General features: G+C 38.6%; 2 protein-coding genes and 1 pseudogene across 2 annotated transcripts; 1 reads left to right on the forward strand and 2 right to left on the reverse strand.

Moving 5' to 3' along the window:
* Window positions 1–1,423: 1,423 nt before the first annotated feature.
* LOC141830678 (UDP-rhamnose/UDP-galactose transporter 6-like) lies at window positions 1,424–4,718 on the forward strand. The gene is made up of 6 exons (XM_074718098.1): window positions 1,424–1,620; window positions 2,699–2,909; window positions 3,209–3,393; window positions 3,464–3,664; window positions 3,835–3,996; window positions 4,088–4,718. Exons 2-6 carry the CDS (start codon window positions 2,780–2,782, stop codon window positions 4,418–4,420), a joined length of 1,011 nt encoding a protein of 336 aa, XP_074574199.1. The 5' UTR covers window positions 1,424–1,620; window positions 2,699–2,779; the 3' UTR covers window positions 4,421–4,718.
* A 1,380-nt stretch (window positions 4,719–6,098) lies between these two features.
* LOC141830732 (guanylate kinase 2, chloroplastic/mitochondrial-like) lies at window positions 6,099–9,237 on the reverse strand. Its single transcript, XM_074718155.1, has 3 exons — window positions 9,133–9,237; window positions 7,650–7,841; window positions 6,099–7,287 (listed from the first exon to the last, which is right to left on the reverse strand). The coding sequence occupies exons 1-3, from the start codon at window positions 9,235–9,237 to the stop codon at window positions 6,949–6,951; spliced, it is 636 nt and encodes a 211-aa protein (XP_074574256.1). The 3' UTR covers window positions 6,099–6,948.
* A 7,979-nt stretch (window positions 9,238–17,216) lies between these two features.
* LOC141830470 (uncharacterized) lies at window positions 17,217–18,833 on the reverse strand (annotated as a pseudogene).
* Window positions 18,834–19,103: the final 270 nt, after the last annotated feature.

Below are 19,103 nucleotides of genomic sequence, written 5' to 3' on the forward strand. Positions count from 1 at the left end.
ACATTTGTTTTTCTCAAAACATGTATGAGCCTATTATGGGCTTCTTGTTCATAGCTCTAAGTCGATATGCTAGTGCTTCTTAAGAAATATTCTGTTGTATTTTTCAAATTTTAGACCCTTTTTTCATGTGAGCTCGAATCTAAACTAGTATCATTTAAATTTGGCTACATCTGATGAGAAGCTCATTGTTGAAGTTATAAGTGTTAGGTAGATGGTATGGAACTAAGTGCATTGATATAAGATAAAAAATGATAGTTCGGTAAACTAAATTTTCGTTAATGTTGACTGTTGGGGAAGGATCTAGTAGTGTACGTAAAAGTTTTACTCATTCATTTTGTAATGATTCTATAGTTTGTTTTTAAGATTCAAATTTGTTATCTTTAGGTCACTTTGTAATGGTTTTATAGTTGTGTAAGGCTCCTTTTCAAAATGAATTGATATAAGACTCCTTTTCCAAATGAAGATTAGGAAAGATAATATTATTTGTGTGTTTATTGTTTATTGAAATAAGTTGAATATGCACGACACTAATCTTATTTGTGTATTTATAGCGTTCTTTTTTTTTCTTTGCTGAATTTCTACCTTTTAATCAAATTAGTTAAGGTGTAAATGTACAGCTAATTAAATTAATTAATTAATCAAAGATTCTATTTGGAAAAAGAGAAAGTATATATTATTTAATTAAATATTTCTTAATTTTTATTATTCATTGATTGAAATTTTCATTTCATTAAATTTACCAAAGTACAAAAAAAAAATTCAAACACATGAAATAAATATGAATTTTCGAATGCCATATGACAAATTGCTCTAAGTATTATTTTTTTATTTAGCATTTCATCCCTGAGAACAAAACAATATTGGCGGCTGGTCTCGTTTAATAGAGCGGAAAGGAGAGGTGTAACCATAGTTATTAGCATCATAATTGTCCATCGAATTGGTCATGATTGAATTGTAGAATGGTAGGATCTTATTAAAAATTCATACATAATTAATAATTAAAATTTTTTAAAAATTATGTATATATATAAATAAATTAATAATTATATATATATATATATATACACAACCGTCGATATCAAATAATCTGTATAAATTTAAATTAATTAGTATTTTAACTATCATTAATAATATGGACTGCGCTTGCCATTGTCTCCACCTTCCATCCTTGCAAGTAAATGGGAAAAATAGAAAATTTGATCCACCTGTGAAACCACTTTAATCCTTGAAACCACTAAAGTAGCGGATTCAACAATGCAGAAAAAGTAAACGGGAAAAACAGAAAATTTGATTTAGTATAATAATAAACTAATTCGCGAAATACTTAAAATAGACAAAATTTAAAACCCCCGTTAAATGGATCCGGATCCAATTAAAGTATCCATTAGTGTAATCCTTACTCTTAATTGCCAGTTCCGCTTGCTCGATCGTCTCCTCGCTCGCAACCAAATCGAGGAGGAAACGGAAACCAAACCGACAGTAAAGCTGCAGCTTCCTCTCATCTCAGGCTAGATCGAGATCTGGACGGCCTCTTCACTCCCGCTACCTCCCGATACGCCCTTCCCCGAGTGTGGATCCGGCAGCCGCTTCAGCTAGTTGGATCTTCCCTCGCGCGATTCGGTGAGTTGGATCGACTGCCTTCTTCGATCTGTTTGTCTTATTGGTTCCTGATGGTTTTGTTTGATATCGCGGGATATCGTCTTTAGATCGTATTCGAGGTGTGTGGTTTATGTAATCTAGGGTTTTTGATGTTTCTTGGCCGGATCTAGTGATTTTGATCGACGGGTTGGATGCTTGTCTTTCTGCTCGGGCAGTGGGCATTTGCTCTGGAGTTCAATGAGTTCGATTCGGACCGGGTTTTAGACTCCCGCTGATGAGTAGTCGATGAGATCTATTGGATGTGTTGTTTAGATCTAAGCTTTTTTTTTTTTTTTTGAGATTGTGATGGTTAGTGAAATTTTACTTCCGTGGATTTTCCGTCTTATGAACACATCACACATGAATTCACTCCTTTCAGTTGTGTTCTACTATCTAACTAATTAAAATTACTCAATAAGAAAAACTATAACTAGGAACTGAAGTGATTCTATCTGATCGGTGAGTGCTTGTTGCTGGATAAGGGAAATTATTCCTTGGTATATTTATCTGTGCAATTTAAACAAGTTGTGATCGATAGATACACAAGTATGGGAGATTGGTACCTTTGGTTGTATTCTACTATCAAACTAAAATTACTCAATTAGAAAAACTATGTTTAAGAACTAAAGTTATTATATCCACTGAATGAGTTCAAAAGGAAACTAACCCTTGATATGTTTATCTGCACACCTCTTACAAGTTGTGATTGATACATAAGACGCACAACAGATTGGAATCCCTAGTTTTCTCTCTACGTTTGCAATCGGACTACTTTCTACAAAGTGTAAATTACAAAAGTACTCCAGTATAATCAAAAAGGAAATTTGTTTTGCTTAGGATAAGGACTTAGGATGAGAAAATGCTTTAATCAAAGCTATATCCTGCAACTTTCTGAAACAATTCTTTTGATCAATTACTATTTGTTACTAAGGTGGATGATTCTATGAGTTGACTGGGTAAATGCCACTATATGTTCACATCTACAGTCTCTTTATTACATTCTGAGTTTTTGTTATAATTCATAAAGATAGCTTATTCGTTTTTGTTAATGTTTTCTTAGGTAGGAGCGGTTTGTGTGGCAATGTTAATTGTTATCAGGAGATTTAGAGACATTCTGTAAGAACTGTACAAGGCAGAAAGTATGGCACCTGCAAGTAAGGCTGATAGGAAGGCAGCATTGGATGCAGCTGCATGGATGTTCAATATTGTTACATCAGTCGGAATTATCATGGTCAATAAGGCCTTAATGGCAACATATGGCTTCACATTCGGTACGCCTACAAGAATTTTACTTTTGCAATTCTGTTATCATGTTGCAGTAATGCCTTGTAATACGGCCAATGGATGTCAAAATAATCTCAAACTCGTGAATATACATTCCTTTTTTCTCTAACTAATATCAAGGGTGAGATGAGTTTCCTTAGTAGGAGTTAATTTTCTCGGAGAAAATCATAATTTTATGCCGTCTTTCTAGTTCTTTTACATTGAAGTTTGACATATCAACTAGTTTAGAAGTTTCTTAATCTTTATTGTTCAGTTCTTACATGATGCAATATGTTTTCTACTGCAGCTACAACATTGACCGGCCTACATTTTGCCACAACCACACTCCTGACTCTCGTATTTAGGTGGCTTGGATACATTCAACCTTCTCATTTACCTTTATCCAACCTTATGAGATTTGTTCTTTTTGGAAACTTATCTATCGTTGGAATGAATATAAGTCTGATGTGGAATTCAGTTGGTTTTTATCAGGTTTGTCCTGTTTTCAATTAATAAATCATAGAATTTCATATAGTAATATGATTTTGGAATTAAATGACAGATTGCAAAGCTGTGCATGATTCCAGTATCATGTCTTCTAGAAGTTGTGTTTGACAAAATTCAATACTCGAGGGCCACAAAGCTTAGCATACTGATAGTTCTTTTAGGTGTTGGCATCTGCACAGTTACCGATGTGAGTGTCAATATGAAAGGGCTCATAGCTGCTATTATAGCAGTTTGGAGCACTGCTCTGCAACAATATGTAAGTAACATATGGACAAATATCGATATATTTTGATCCAAATATGTTCGACATCTGATATTTTGCTCACACCTTTTGGGCACTAGAACTCAAGTTATAACTTTTATTTACATCAAGTTGGTGGTTCTATTGTTCTATTGTACTAAGTTGCAGATATCTGTCTTCTTCAGTATGTGCATTTTCTTCAAAAGAAGTATTCACTTGGATCGTTCAACCTCCTTGGACATACTGCCCCGTTTCAGGCAGCATCGCTATTGGTATTAGGCCCTTTTGTTGATTATTGGTTGACGAACAAAAGGGTGGATGCATTCGACTACAATATCACCTGCGTCGTAAGTAGATGCTGGTGTTCCCAAACTTCCTTTCGAGATGTTATCTTTGATAATGTAGTAGTAAAGCACTTGTTTTGTTCTTATCTTGCAGTTCTTCATCATCCTCTCGTGCACCATCGCCGTAGGAACCAATCTCAGTCAGTTCATTTGCATAGGACGGTTCACCGCTGTCTCTTTTCAAGTCATTGGACACATGAAGACAATCCTAGTCCTAGTCTTGGGATTCTTCTTATTTGGAAGAGAAGGCCTCAATCTACATGTTATCTTCGGAATGATCTTAGCTGTTCTAGGTATGATCTGGTACGGAAAGGCATCGTCAAAGCCAGGCGGGAAAGAGCGACGTCTTTCGTACTCATCGCCGACCAATAAGTCTCAAAAGCATGGGCTGCTAGCAGAATCTGGAGATCACAGTGACAAAGTATAATGCTCAGTGTAGTGTTGAAAACCACTCTTGATTTTCAGACTACTTCCCTCTCTCAGCTATAGCATTGCTTGTCAGTTATGATACTGCAGTAAAACAGGGAAGAGCAGATGAAATCTTTCCTCCATACGTTAACAAACTCAAGATTGGAGATTATGGTGGATGAGGAACTACAATTTTTTGTTATTATTATTTAAAGGTCTGTATTAATTTCCCACCAAAAAGGATCCCTTTTAATTTTTTGACTGTTGGTTGCATATCTGATGTTGAATTTGATGGATGTATCCTATTTAGCTATCAACAGGTTTGCCTCTACTGGATAGCCTCTGTTTTTTTAAAATCATACCTATTTTAAATTTTTTATTAAAAGATTCCATCATCATGTTGTCCTTCAATATTATTTATTATTTTTATTTATTTAATTAACTTTATGTGTATTAAATAAATATTTTTTTTACTAAATAGAATATCAAATTTACTTATGCATGTTTAGTAGAGGGGAGGAATTAAAGAGAAGAAAGAAAAAATAATATAAAAAATTCATAAGTCTCATCTATAATTTACATAGATTAGATTTTGAATTGCAAGTTCTATAATTTTTTTTGACTTATTAGGGTATCATAACTTTTCAAATTCTTAAACTAAGTAGGGATGGCAACGGGTTCGGGGGTTCGCGGGGAAGCCTTCTCCATCCCCGTCCCCGAAACCCAAACCTATATACCATCCCCGTCCTCATCCCCGTCGGGTATCATAATTTAAATATCATCCCCATCCCCGTCGGGTTTCGGATATCCAGCGGGTTTCGGGGATCCCCGCGGGTTTCGGGGTTGGTTTTCCCCGCGGATATTTTTATGGGTATCCCCATACCCATACCCATCTCCATCCCCGTCTTATTTTTTTTTAAATATTAATTTAAATATATATATATATTATAAAATCCTTACAAAATAACATTATAAAACCAAATATTAAACTCTAAAACAAAATATTATCTCTAAAACAACATCCAACTAATGCATAATCGATACTTTCAAATCCATAAAACTAAGATAATATTTATTTATTTTATAATCTAGATGTTTAGATTTTATCCGTCTAATTCAATTTATCTATCGAATAAATCCAAAAGATAACTTATACACACTCAAACAACATAAACCTCTAAAATATTCATCCTATTTAGAATTCATACTTTGATCCTTTTATTATTCTCGAATACTCTAATACTACACTACATCTGTAGAGACATCAATAAATATATATATATATATATATATATATATAATTTATATATATATATAATTAATATCTTACCCATATTAAAAATCGACAACTGTATGCAACATAGGAATTAAAAAAAAATTCTAAACACCTACAATAATATTCTTTTATATATTTTATTTTACGATTAAACCATTTAAAATTTTTTTCCTTTAGAGTTTAGAAATTGAATTATAATATTAAACAAAAAAATTTAAAATAAAAATTATTATAATTTTTTTTTACAAAAAAATTAAATAAAAATTATTTTTTATTTTTTTAGGATTAAATCATTTAAGATTTTCTCTTTACAATTTAGAGATTGAGTTATAATATTAAACATAAAAAAATGAAAATGAAAATAAAAAAATATTTATTATTCTAAGTGTTGAAAATTCTTCTGAATATTATGTCGCGCACAGTCACATATTTTCAGACGCACAGGATATCACTCCTATATGTACACTCCATATGTTTGAACATAAACGATCTTTCTCTTGGTTTATCTATCAATAAATTAGAAGCACAACTCCTTGTAAGTCGACCTCTAAAAGATTCATTGGAGAACGGTAGGACATCCGGATTGTGATCTAGGGACCCGCGGTTCGATCCCCAGCTACGGCATATTTGCAGGAATTTTCCTCCAAATAGGGAACGCAATCAAAGGATGTTAGGCATCTGGATTGACCGCCGTTTGCGCTTCCCGATTAACCCTGGTGGTCGGTGGGAAACTTCCATGGAACTGGACCGGCCACCCCAGGAATTGAGTCCACGAGACTGACTGAGATTTATCATCATTTTTTCTAACAGATTCATTCCATTTAAAATTTCAAGTGAGGCTACCAATAAACACCAACTTAGCGATGAAAGAAAATGAAATATTTCGATTGGCAAAATAGTAAACCAGGATCATCATGCAAATACTGACCTTTAGATCCCGTTTGGGTGATATTGATGATACTTCTGTCTGAAATTTACTAGCAGCAGGATGACTTTAGCTTCGCAATTGATACAACAGATCAGAAAAATGGGAATAATTGCATCATAACAACAAAATCTCCACCCTTTTTGCTCCAAAAACAAATTTGAGGTAAAAAACAAGGGATAACAATGTTGTGGTTGATAAGTTATGCATGCTCCAACTAAAAGGAATGAACTAGTTACTTTGAGAATTGAGACCGGCAAACGATACCTATAAGTAACTATTTCACAGAAAGTAAAATCAAATATGCAAGGGGAAAAAGGTAATGCTTACCTCTTGAAGAACTGGACTAGATTTCGACTCTTCGCTGTGAAACTGTGGCCTTCTCGGCGTCGATGATGGATTCTACAAGTTTAACTGCACCATCAAGTTTCCCCTCAGCATTGACGACCACATAGTCGAATTTCTTCATGTGCTTCACCTCCTCCCTGGCTGTGGCAATTCTAACGAAGAGCATTTCGGGTGATTCTGTATCACGAGCAATAAGTCTGTTCACAAGTGCAGCTTCACTCTCTGCGACCAGAAAGATGAAGACTGCTGATTTTCCTAGTATTGATCTCAGAGTCGAAGCGCCTTGTATGTCCACTCTCAACACGATGTCAAAACCTTTAGCCATGTATTCTCGAATCTAGATGAAGATTTGTTGAGATGTCATAGAAGATAAGTGCACCAAATCAGATAAATGAAAATATTGCTCCATTAACATGCGCCACGAAATAATCACTGAAATAATGACAAAAATAAGAAAAGGAAATGTGCACAATGATAACTCTAAGCATCATAGCAGAAGAAAAGACTTCTAAAGTTTATGAAAGAGATTATTCCTCCTAAAATTAAAATTAAGATCTGTTGTTGTTCTCCTGTCAAGGAAAGATTGCCAACATTAACCATCTATAGTAAATCAAACATTAGTACAATAATTCTATGACTGAAGTAATTGTTCGTGATAAGTGATTTAACATTTGATAAGAGCAAAATGTTTGTGCATACCTGCTGCTTCGGAATTCCCTTATAGTCACCATAAACCAGGGCATATTCCAATAGCTCATTCCTTTGAACCATTGACAGGAACTTCTCTTTTGTAACAAAAAAATAATCCTTCCCATCAACTTCACCAGGACGTTGTGCTCTGCTAGTTGCTGTGACAACAAAATGAATCCCCTCCCGAACTTCTTGTAGCCTCTATTAAGACAATAGTAAGCATGATCAGGCAGGCTTCGATGAAAACAAAATCCTAACAGAAAAAAAATAATCAAACAGACACTACCCACCCCATAACACGATTGCAGACACAAGACTCTAACAAAACAAGAAAAAAGTATGACAACATGACGCAAGTTACATTATCAAATAAATGTTTTTTGAAAATTAAAAAAATCAAATCAATTTACAGAAAATATAAATTGGATTCAGGATATTCAACTGATCTTTAATTGCATTTTGTTTTTCAAAGAAAAAAGTGATTTTATCTTGACAGCAATATTGACTCAAACGATACTATATGATTGTCACACATTAATGAAAACTGCCTCTCTTTTTTAGGTGTAATAAATCCCTTATATGATAGATCATCAAGGTGCCTAATCGCTTGGTTTTTTATGACAAGTCTGTGGGCCAAATGTCCTACTTTTTGGTTTTTATTGGGTGATGCAACATTATATGAAAGTTAGCCCCATTAAGTAATAGCATTGTGAGTATCAAACTTAACAGGTTGTCCACGATGAAGATTAAGCAAAATGACAATAGTGCACGAGCCACTACAAAAGAATTGACTGCATATTTAGCCCCTTCTGGTTTAGAACTAGGAGTCAAACAAAAAAAGTTAAATATTCTTTGCTCACTCATATGAGTTTGAATAAGAGTAAACATCTTTCCTCTAACAAGATAGATCATAAAATTGCATAAAATAATAAAATGATGCTCTATGATTTTCACATGATAATGAAAATTACCTGCTTTTTTTTAGGTGTGTATGAGGCATAAATCCTTCACATGATAGATCATCAAGGTGCCTAACCATTTTGTATATTTTTAGGTTTTTGTTGGGTCATGAAACATTATTTGGAAAGTTAGCCCAAAGTAATAGCATTGTATAGAATTTAATAGGCTGTCCGTGATGAAGATAAACAAAGTGACAATGGTGTATCAGCCAGCCACTACAATAGAAGAATTGACTCCACATTTAGCCTTCTGGTTCAGAACTAGTGGTTAAACAAAAAGAGTTAAATATTTTTTGCTTACTTGCTTACTCAAATGAGTTTGCATAAAGTAAACATCTTCCTCTAACAAGATGAGAGACCCTCCTAGATTTCACATATCTGTTGAGTGCAATAAATCAAGTAAAACAGTAGATATTGTCAGACACATCGACAAAGGAACGTTTTAATCTAGAAAAAGGTCCGCATGGCACTGATTATGAATGCTCAAGTCAGGTTGGGCAACCTTAACATATGCAGCAAATATGGCATATTACCTTGATCACTGCATCTTTGCCAACACCACTTGGTCCGCTGATAACAAGGATTAGGGGACTCGAAGGAGGAGATAAGGGATCTGAACTGAACGTCGAACCCAACATTCTAGACGATTTATTCTAAACAGAATATTAATAGAATATATAACAGAATATTTAATATAATAAATTAAATATTCTAACACCCCCTCAAACTTAAGGTGGTAGAGTAGAGATCAGCTTGAGTTGCTCGATAACCCATAGAAGCGACCCGGAAGAGGGACTTCAGGTGAAAATATTGCAATCTGATGTTCGGTAGACACGGACTGCAATTGCACGTGCAAGCACCAACATGCTGCCGTACAAAATGACAATCGATCTCGATGTGCTTAGTGCGCTCATGAAACACATCATTTCGAGAAATTTGAATGGCACTCTGACTATCACAATGAAGATCGGTGGCTGGCGGTTGAGGAATGCCAAGATCAGAGAGAAGTCGTCGAATCCAAAGAAGCTCGGAAGTAGAATCAGCAAGTGCACGATACTCTGACTCAGCACTGGAACGAGAAACGACAGTCTGTTTCTTGCTTCGCCAGGAAACAAGGGAATCACCCAAGAAGAAACAATAACCAGTGATGGAGCGTCGGTCAGTGGGATCGCCTGCCCAATCAGCATCAGAGTAACCAGTGAGCACCAATGATGAATCAGCAGAGAAGTGAAGACCATGTAGAAGAGTGCCCTTAACATAGCGAAGAATACGTAATACAGCAGAATGATGAGCTGTACAGGGACTAGTCATGAACTGACTAACGATGTGAACTGCATGAGCTATGTCAGGACGAGTGACTGTCAGATATATCAGGGAGCCCACTAACTGGCGATAGAGTGTGGGGTCCTCAAGAGGGGCGCCATCGAGAGGAGTGAGACGACAGTTTGCCTCAAGTGGAGTTGATGCAGTCTTGCTGTCAGTCAGACCAGCACGGGAGATGAGGTCAGAAGCATACTTTGCCTGGGACAAATAGATACCATCTGCCGTGTCGGAAATCTCAAGACCTAGAAAGTAACGCAGCTTACCAAGACTCTTCATATCAAAATGCTGATGAAGATAGGTCTGCAAATCAGATATTCCAGAGGCATCGTCTCCAGTGATCACCATATCATCAACATATAACAATAGAATAATAATCCCGGATGAGGAGCGACGAATGAATAAAGCAGAGTCATAGGGAGAGGCGGTAAACCCATACTGAATAAGTGCTGAGCTGAACTTGGCGAACCAAGCTCGTGGTGCCTGCTTCAGACCATAAAGAGCACGACGTAACTTACATACCTTCCCCGAAATGTCTGAACCTGGCGGCGGACTCATATAAACCTCCTCAGAAAGATCTCCATGAAGAAAAGCATTCTTCACATCCAACTGGTGAAGAGACCATCGACGAGCAGCAGCAATAGCTAAAAGACAACGTAGAGAAGTCAAACGGGCAACAGGAGCAAATGTCTCTTCATAGTCAATGCCGTACTCCTGTAAGAAACCTCTGGCCACAAGACGAGCTTTGTAGCGCTCAACAGATCCATCAGAATTTGTTTTGATCTTGTACACCCATTTGCAGTTAATAGGTTTCTTGTCAGGTGGTAGATCAACGATATCCCAAGTCCCAGTCTTCTCAAGAGCCTGCAGTTCCTCAGACATAGCCTCACGCCACATTGGATCACAGTTTGCCTCACGAAAAGTCCTAGGCTCATGGTTAGATAGAATGGCAGAGAAACAATGGTAATCAAGGAGATGAGAAGGAGGACGACTTACACGGGTCTTGAACGTCGACCAGTGGCAGCAGGGACTTGAGATGCTTGTTCAGGAGACGCAGATGAGTCAGCTTGAGGTGACAGAGGAAGCATCGACAGTGTCAACAGATGCTTGTCAAGCTCGGGACCTGCAGAAAAAGGAGATGGATCCAAAACAAAGAAAGGGGAATCAGTTGACGGGGAAGCATCGGCAGTGTCAACATGAATCTGTGTAAGCTTCGGTATCCAGAAGAAGGAGATGGATCCAAAACAAAGAAAGGAGAATCAGTATGAAAAGGAATGGTAAACTTGGACTCAGAAGAGAACATCTTATGTTCCCAAAAGGTGACATGACGAGAAATGCGAATTCGATTGACACAGATCCCAACAACGATAGCCTTTATGTTCTACCCCATATCCCAACAAACAACACAGACGATTCTGAGGCTCCAATTTGTTTCGTTCATGTGGGGGAAGGTGGACGAAACTGACACAGCCAAATGGACGAAGAATGGAGTAATCTGGTGGCTGACCAAAGAGTTTCTCGTAAGGAATGGCATCCTGAAGTACAGAAGAAGGCATCCGGTTGATTGTATAGACAGCAGTAGAAGGGCATTTCTCCCCCAAAACCGATCAGGACACGAAGCAGAAAGGAGCATGGCACGAACAGTATCTAGAATGTGCCTATGTTTGCGTTTCAGCCCTACCATTTTGTTGTGAAGTGTAAGGACATGAACGTTGAACAACAGTGCCCTGGGCAGAAAGAAAATTGAGAAAGGTAGAATCATTATATTCCAAAGCATTGTCAGTGCGGAGTGTTTTAATAGGACATGAGAATTGTGTTTGAATCATTTTTGCAAAAGTGGAGTAAGTTGAGGCAAGTTCAGAACGATTTTTCAAGAAATAAATCCAAGTGAATCGGGAATAATCATCAACAAAGATTACAAAATATCGATAACCTTTGAACGTTCCAGATGGAGAGGAGCCCAAATGCTCAGTAAGGCTGGGAAAAAGGTTTATCAGCAATAGAATGATTATTTGAGAAAGAGAGTGCTGGTTGTTTGCCAAGCTTGCAATGCACACAATCAAAAGATTCAAATTTAATAGAACCAAAAAAACCTTTAGCAGCAAGAGATGGAGGTTATGTGATGAAGCATGCCCAAGTCTGAGATGCCACTGATAGATGGAAGAAGGAGAACGACAGCAGAGATAGAAGGATAAGGTTGAAGGGAACAAAGCTCAAACAGGCGACCTTTCTTGCGCCCCGTCCCAAGAATCTGGCCCGTCTGCGAATCCTGAACCTGTACACCAGAAGACGTGAAAATAACAGTAAAGTCCCTACTAAACCAACTAACAAATGAGACAAGGTTTAATGTTAAATGGGGAATGTAGTAGACATCTGGAGAGATGGTGAAGTGGCATGACCAGTATGTGATGTACATGGGTGCACCATTTGCAGTGTGAATGGGAGGCGAGGTGGCGAGAGATTTTATAGATGTAGCAGATTAATGTTCAAGGTGATATGGTTGCGACGCAGAATCTTCGAGAACAGTTTGTCGAGTTCTAAGCTGATAAGTCATGAAGGATTGGTAGATAAAACCTGAGTGAGCAGTTTATGGATATCCATAAGGGTAGGAGTAGTGGGCTGAGGCGGCTGCAAAACCTTTGTGACGGCGGTTATGGAGGAGGAAGAGCCAGTTGTAGAAGATCTGCGACTCAGTTTTGCTGGGCAGTTCTGACGGGCATGACCCTTTTTGTGGCAATAATGACACTCAATGTTGGGGCAATGAATGCAAGCATGATCAGCATTCGGACAACCACGACATCTAGCAGGCTTATCTGATCAGCATCTTTGCGCTGGTTAAGGCGATTAGATATTGAAAGAGCGGTAAGTCGCCAGCAATATCTTGCCCGATCACCACGCAATGAGGTTCGAAGGTCGGCAGGTTATGCTGACAGCGACTGAAGGGGCGACTGGACACGGAAAGAGGCGTCGGCGTCTTCTCCACAGTAGGCGGCGGCGAGGACTCTGCTGTTCGATGATGCCCTCCTCTGCTCCGGACCACGATGCAGGACTCCGAGGAACTTGTCTGCCGCCTCCACCACGCGTTGCTCGAGATCCACGTGGAGGACTTCCTCCACCGCTTCCAAGGTAAAAATCGCCGCTTCCAAGGTCGAATCATGCAAACATGATGGTATTTGCTCGAAATGCTTAAAACGCTCCGAACTGCACCCAGAACTCCAGGTGAAGGCAGTTGGTAATATCCTTTCAAACCAAGAGCCAACGTGGTGCGTCAGAGGACGGCGGCAGAGGGTGGCGGGAGAAAGAGATTAGGAAGCAACTGATCATCGTCCCTTGCTGTTGTTTCTTTGGTGCTCTGTATATGAGCAGCACCTACACGTATATCAAATTGGTCATGATTGTAACGACAATTCTTTAGAAACTGACTGAATATCATAGTCGACGATTGATCTTTCAGATTGAAGTCGAGGTTGAAGATCACGACGTGGTCTTTGTGTTCCGAAGAAACAATTCTATAAATTTCGTTTTCTGTTGCTAATCCCTGTCGATCAAAGCAAATTATATATGTTAGTATATACATAAAAGATCGATCGATCTATATATCTTCTCTTACGTTTGGGGTTGTGCTAGAATTCAGCATGAGCCAAACAGCGACGGTTCGAAAAGCAGTTTTGAAAAGCTTCATCAATGCATCTGGAGGATCTACCGGCGGATAGAGGCGGAGAAGTAATGACGCGTGCTGGACCTTGGGAGCTTCGATGCGCAGGCAAGCGACGACGTCGACGGTGAGCGACTCAAGCTTTGGGCAGCGGACGTCGATGGTGTGGAAGTTGGGGGCGATGTGTAATAGGACTAGATGCTTGATAATCTTTACCGGAGAGATTAATATTTTATTGAATTATAATACAATTCAACTTATCTGTAGAGATGACTTGAACTGATAATTTCAAATTGCCAGCAGGGACTGGTGTTTTCTTGATCACCAATGCTAAGTCAATCGCATGATCGACTCACCGAGTGTCGAGTCGAGGCCTGCGTTCAACGCAGTTTCTTTAAAACAGATTCGTCCCCTTCGGTGATGCTTAGAGGTTTCGACAGACGTCTGTTTCTCAGGATACAACGACAAAACCGCGTTGTCCACCATGCACAGACAAATCGCGACGAACTGAGGTGTACCTGAATGCTAACATGAGTGAGAGAGATGGGGAGGTGGTGGTGGCTTCTTGTTTTTATATATATATATATATATATATATATATATACCTTAGCTCAATATTTGGACTCTTATATAGAGTCTTTACATGTACGTTTACATGCCAATAACTGACATTCATACATACGTTTATGCATTTAGCAAGCATAACGTTCATGCATTTATGTATGAACGTTCATTTGAGCAAAAGAAAATATTTTCAAGTGGCAAAATGTTGATTCATTCACTTGGATCAATTTTACCCTGACCGGTCCGATATTTAATGCACACAGGTCGCGCTCACACACAATTACCTTACAAATAATGCAATCCGGGCCCTGGATTTGCACTCTAAGCATTTGTTCATAACATTAATTCTTATGACACAATATAAACCAACTACTATGTCTTAAAACTTTCAATGTGAGACTAAATTTCCATTCACAAAGGAACTTCCTCCTTCCATTATTATTTTTTTTCCATTCAAATTTCCAACACTAGATGCTTGATGGAGGTGGAGTGGATGGTTAGGTTGCGCACGTTGAAGTCATCGCAATCTATGAAATGCAGAGTCTCGAGAAAAGGGCAGGAGGAAGCGAGGAAGGCACAAAGGAAATTAAAGCTTCCGTCGTACATGTCGAGGAGGATGATGCACTGATCCATTTTGAGGGAGGTGAAAAAGGTGGTGAAGGCGACGGTGGACGGAACGAGGCGGTTGCAGAAGCCTAATACCACCTTGACTCTGCGCAAAGAGAGACTCCTCAGCGACTTGATGCCGAAGAAGCTGCAGCTTTCCCAGCTGAGATTAAACCATATCCTGTATCCGGAGGTTTCGAGGATGAGATCTTCCACGCCCACCTCAATGAGTTCGCCGACGAGCAGTTGCCGGAGGGGTTTAGGTAATTCGGTGACGTCGTGGAAGACGATGTGGCATTGGCGGATCAGGGCGCGGGGGAAGGTGAACTGATGGCTGATGTCGACGCCGCCGGAAGGTTGAACGACGTCGAGGCGGAAGGCGTCGAGTCGGGGGATGGAGGTGAGGAGACTGCGGAAGCGGGAGCAGACGGCGGAGAGGGCGACGCGCTGCTTGATGGGGAGGAAGGAGAGGATGGAGATGAGGAGGTCGTCCTGGAGGGAAGTGAGAAGGTCCTCCGCCGGTGCGCTTACCTGTTCACGCCGGCGCTTGCATTGGCGCTCCATCGCGTCTATCGAACTGCTGTCTCTGCCGGACGGCGGCGGTGGCTATTTAAATGCGCGCCGGCGGTTTTAATAACGTTACCGAAAAAAAATATCAGATAAATATACATTTAACTTTTATATTATTTTATATAAAATTATTATTGTTATTGTTAATATAGATTATTATATGGTCGTTTTAATTAAGAAAAATCTTATGAGAAGATATACTTATTAGATTTAGTCATTATTTTATTTATTTATATTTATGACAAAGTCAATTACTTAACAATTATAGTAAAAAATCAGTTACTAATTTTTTAGTTTTAAATTATCAATCTGATGAATTCAACAAAAGTGAACAATATTTATGGCAATTTAATTATGTAATTTCTTAGTATTTAAATTTATCTGAGAAGAGTTTTATCCGTAATTTAAATTTAAATTATTAAGTGCAAAAGAAGAGATTTATATATCCTTAAAATTAAATAATTTTTCACTTATCTCCGTCGATATTGCAAGAGAATTTAAGAAATATTAAAAGGTCCTTGCTACAAAGATTTATCTAATTAAACTTTTATTTTTATTTTATATATATAAACTTATTTTTTCGTAAATGAAGGTTAATTGTGAACCACATCAATATTCTTTCTTATTGGCGAGAATATTCTACCTTAGAGTGAAGCACCCGCACAAGTAGGTGTGGACGAAACGGAAGCGAGAATGTCGATTTGAATAATGCAAACATTGGTGAGAATCCAATATCTCGAAAACCTAAGGGTTCCTCCGCAAGGTTCGTTCACGGAGGATGATTACAAAATGGGTGGATCTGTTGAGACTCGGACCCGTAGATTGTTGAGATACAATCAAAGTCTTACATTGAACATATATGAAAAAGATCTTGAGATAATTACAAAATGAAGATATTGATGCAGGAGCATCTAGAAACATGATTAGTTTATGTCTTTCAATACAATTATATTTCCTTTTGAGTTGTAATGAGAAGAAATCGAGGCTATCAATTTTTCTTTTGGGCTTTGAAGAAAGACGATTGAGGCTACCAACAAGGAAAATGATCGACCTGTGGCCTCCTGATGTCATATTCATTAGCGAATCGACGAGAATTTCTAAAGCCCAGCAACTAATTAATTTTATTGATTTGGTGCAAGATGATCTTCTTCCTAGGCGACCACCTGACGCTACTCTAAACTTGAGGACGAGTTTCTTTCAACCTGGGGTGACTGATGTAGAAGCCTCTAAAGATTTTTTATTATTAATTTTGATAATTTTTATTTTTAGAGTTTTTGATATTTAGAGTAGTTTTGAAAAGTTCTATTTTTTTATTTTAGAATTTTTTTAAATCCGTTTAGGATTTTTAAGATTGAGTCTGTTAAGAAATTTTCCTTTTTACGAGGAATCTTTCTTAAAGTTTGAGTCTATATAAACATGTTATGAGTTGATGTTTAGGAAAAAAGTTTTGGTTTAATAATAATTTTGGCAATGCCGTTTATTTCCTTATAATCTCCTATTATTCTTCCGAATTAATAGGTTTTAGAAGATTATTTTCGGCGTTCAATATAGCCCCAGGATAATCGCTATCCCGTCCGGCGTCAGATATCTATATTATTAAAATAGACAATATTATATTGTTGTGAAGATATGTGTGAATTCCATATATATATATATATATATATCCTTTCTAATATAGGCATCGAAGAAACCTTATCGAAAATAATTTCTAGTCTCCTCCTAACATTTATTTTTATTTTTGGGTGTGCAGATTCTATAAGCATTAATTAAAGGTTATCTAATCACAAGTCACAACAAACTAATTATAAAAAATGCATGAACTGAGCTTCTAAACAATGACGGTACTGTATGATTCAAATCCAACACTAAAAAACACTTCTTATCGATTACAAGTTAGCAACCCTAAAATTTCATTTCGATACATTTAGCAATACTGGAGGATACTTCAACAAGGGACTCATTGGAAGCTACTATAAAGGGTAAACAATGACAGTACTACTGTATGATTCAAATACAACAGTACTTTAAGTAATAAAAGGGTGAAAAACATTTCCTATCTATCGATTATAAGTTAGCAATCCTAAAATTTCATTTCGATGCAGTTAGCAATATTGGAGGATACTTCAACTAGGAATTTATCTCTGCTGGTGCGACTCTTCAACTTTTTCAATCCCTTCTGCTTTAACTCCTCCTCCATCTCCTTCTGCTTCGAGAGAAACCCTCGAAATGTCTTCTTGGGCATGATCATTCGTAACTTAATTAGCTCTACTGCATCTGTAGATCCATGATGAAGCAACTGATCGTCCCTGGTGCTCTGTATATGAGCAGGACCTACATGTATATCAAATTGGGTATGACAGAAATTATACTGGCACTTCTTCAGAAACTGCGTGAATATCATCGTCGACGATTGATCTCTCAGATTGAAGTCAAGGTTGAAGATCACGAGGCCCTCTTTGTCTTCCGGAGAAACAATTCTATTAATTTCGTTTTCTGCTGCTAATCCCTGTCGATCAAAGCAAATTATATATGTCAGTGTGCATAAAATATCTATCTATCTATCTATCTTCTCTTACGTTTGGGGTTGTGCTAGAATTCAGCATGAGCCAAGCGGGGACGGATCGAAAAGCAGTTCCGAAAAGCTTCGTCAATGCATCTGGAGGATCTACCGGCGGATCGAGCCCGAGAAGCAACGACGCGTGCTGGACCTTGGGAGCTTCAATGCGCAGATCAGTGGTGACGTTGACAGTGAGCGACTCGAGCTTTGGGCAGCAGACGTCGGTGGTGCGGATGTAGGGGGCCTTGTGTAACAGGACTAGATGCTTAATGGAGGTGGAGCGGATGGTTAGGTTTCTCGCGTCGAGTTCGAGGCAATATATGAGGTGCAGAGTCTCGAGGAAAGGGCAGGAGGAGGCAAGGAAGGAGTTAAGGAAATTGAAGTCTCCGTACAGGCCGAGGAAGCAGTGATCCATTTTGAGGGAGGTGAGAAAGGTGGTGCAGGCGATGGTGGACCGAAGGAGGCGGTTGCCGAAGCCTCCCACCACGATTCTGCGCAAAGAGAGACTCCTCAGCGAATTGATGCCGAAGAAGCTGCAGATTTCTCTGAGAATAAGACATCTCTTCGCATCCGTAGGTTTCGAGGATGAGGTCTTCGACGCCCACCTCGACGAGTTCGCCGACGACCAGCTGCCCGAGGGGTTTAATTATAAGTAATTCGATGACGTCGTGGAAGACGAGGTGGCATTGGCGGATCAGGGCGCGGGGGAAGGTGAACTGCTGGCTGATGTCGACGCCATCGGAAGGGCGCACGACGTCGAGGCGGAAGGCGTCGAGTCGGGGGATGGAGGGGAGGAGACGGCGGAAGCAGGAGCAGACGGCGGAGAGGGCGACGCGCTGCTTGACGGGGAGGAAGGAGAGGATGGAGATGAGGAGGTCGTCCTGGAGGGAAGTGAGGAGGTCCTCCGCCGGTGCGCTTACCTGCTCACGTCGGCGCCTGCACCGGCGCTTCTTCAAGCCCATCGAATTGTCTCTGCCGCACGGCGGCGGTGACTATTTAAATGCGTGTCGGCGGTTTTAATAATTTTAACGAAAAAATATAGCACATAGATATAAATTTAAATTTTATTTTATTTGATATAAAATTATTATTATTGTTGTTATTGTTAATGTAGATTATTTATAAATAAGAAATAAATCTTTTGAGAAGATGTGATCATTAGATTTAGTTTATTATTTTATTTATTTACATCTATGACAAAGTCAATTACTTAATTAACAATTATAGTAAAA

Source organism: Curcuma longa, chromosome 6 (assembly GCF_044706935.1).
Source record: "Curcuma longa cultivar G26 ecotype Majalengka, Jawa Barat chromosome 6, ITB_CL_G26_1.1, whole genome shotgun sequence".
In the NCBI taxonomy this organism is placed as follows: Eukaryota; Viridiplantae; Streptophyta; class Magnoliopsida; order Zingiberales; family Zingiberaceae; genus Curcuma; species Curcuma longa.

Excerpts from the sequence above, each read along its gene's own strand:
- LOC141830732 (XM_074718155.1), bottom strand. The coding sequence starts at position 9,237 with ATGTTGGGTTCGACGTTCAGTTCAGATCCCTTATCTCCTCCTTCGAGT. Across the intron at positions 7,842-9,132 it reads GCAAAGATGCAGTGATCAAG|AGGCTACAAGAAGTTCGGGA; the intron begins GTAATATGCCAT and ends TTGTCTTAATAG. Across the intron at positions 7,288-7,649 it reads AGGGAATTCCGAAGCAGCAG|ATTCGAGAATACATGGCTAA; the intron begins GTATGCACAAAC and ends ATCTTCATCTAG.
- LOC141830678 (XM_074718098.1), top strand. The coding sequence starts at position 2,780 with ATGGCACCTGCAAGTAAGGCTGATAGGAAGGCAGCATTGGATGCAGCT. Across the intron at positions 2,910-3,208 it reads AACATATGGCTTCACATTCG|CTACAACATTGACCGGCCTA; the intron begins GTACGCCTACAA and ends TTTCTACTGCAG. Across the intron at positions 3,997-4,087 it reads ACTACAATATCACCTGCGTC|TTCTTCATCATCCTCTCGTG; the intron begins GTAAGTAGATGC and ends CTTATCTTGCAG.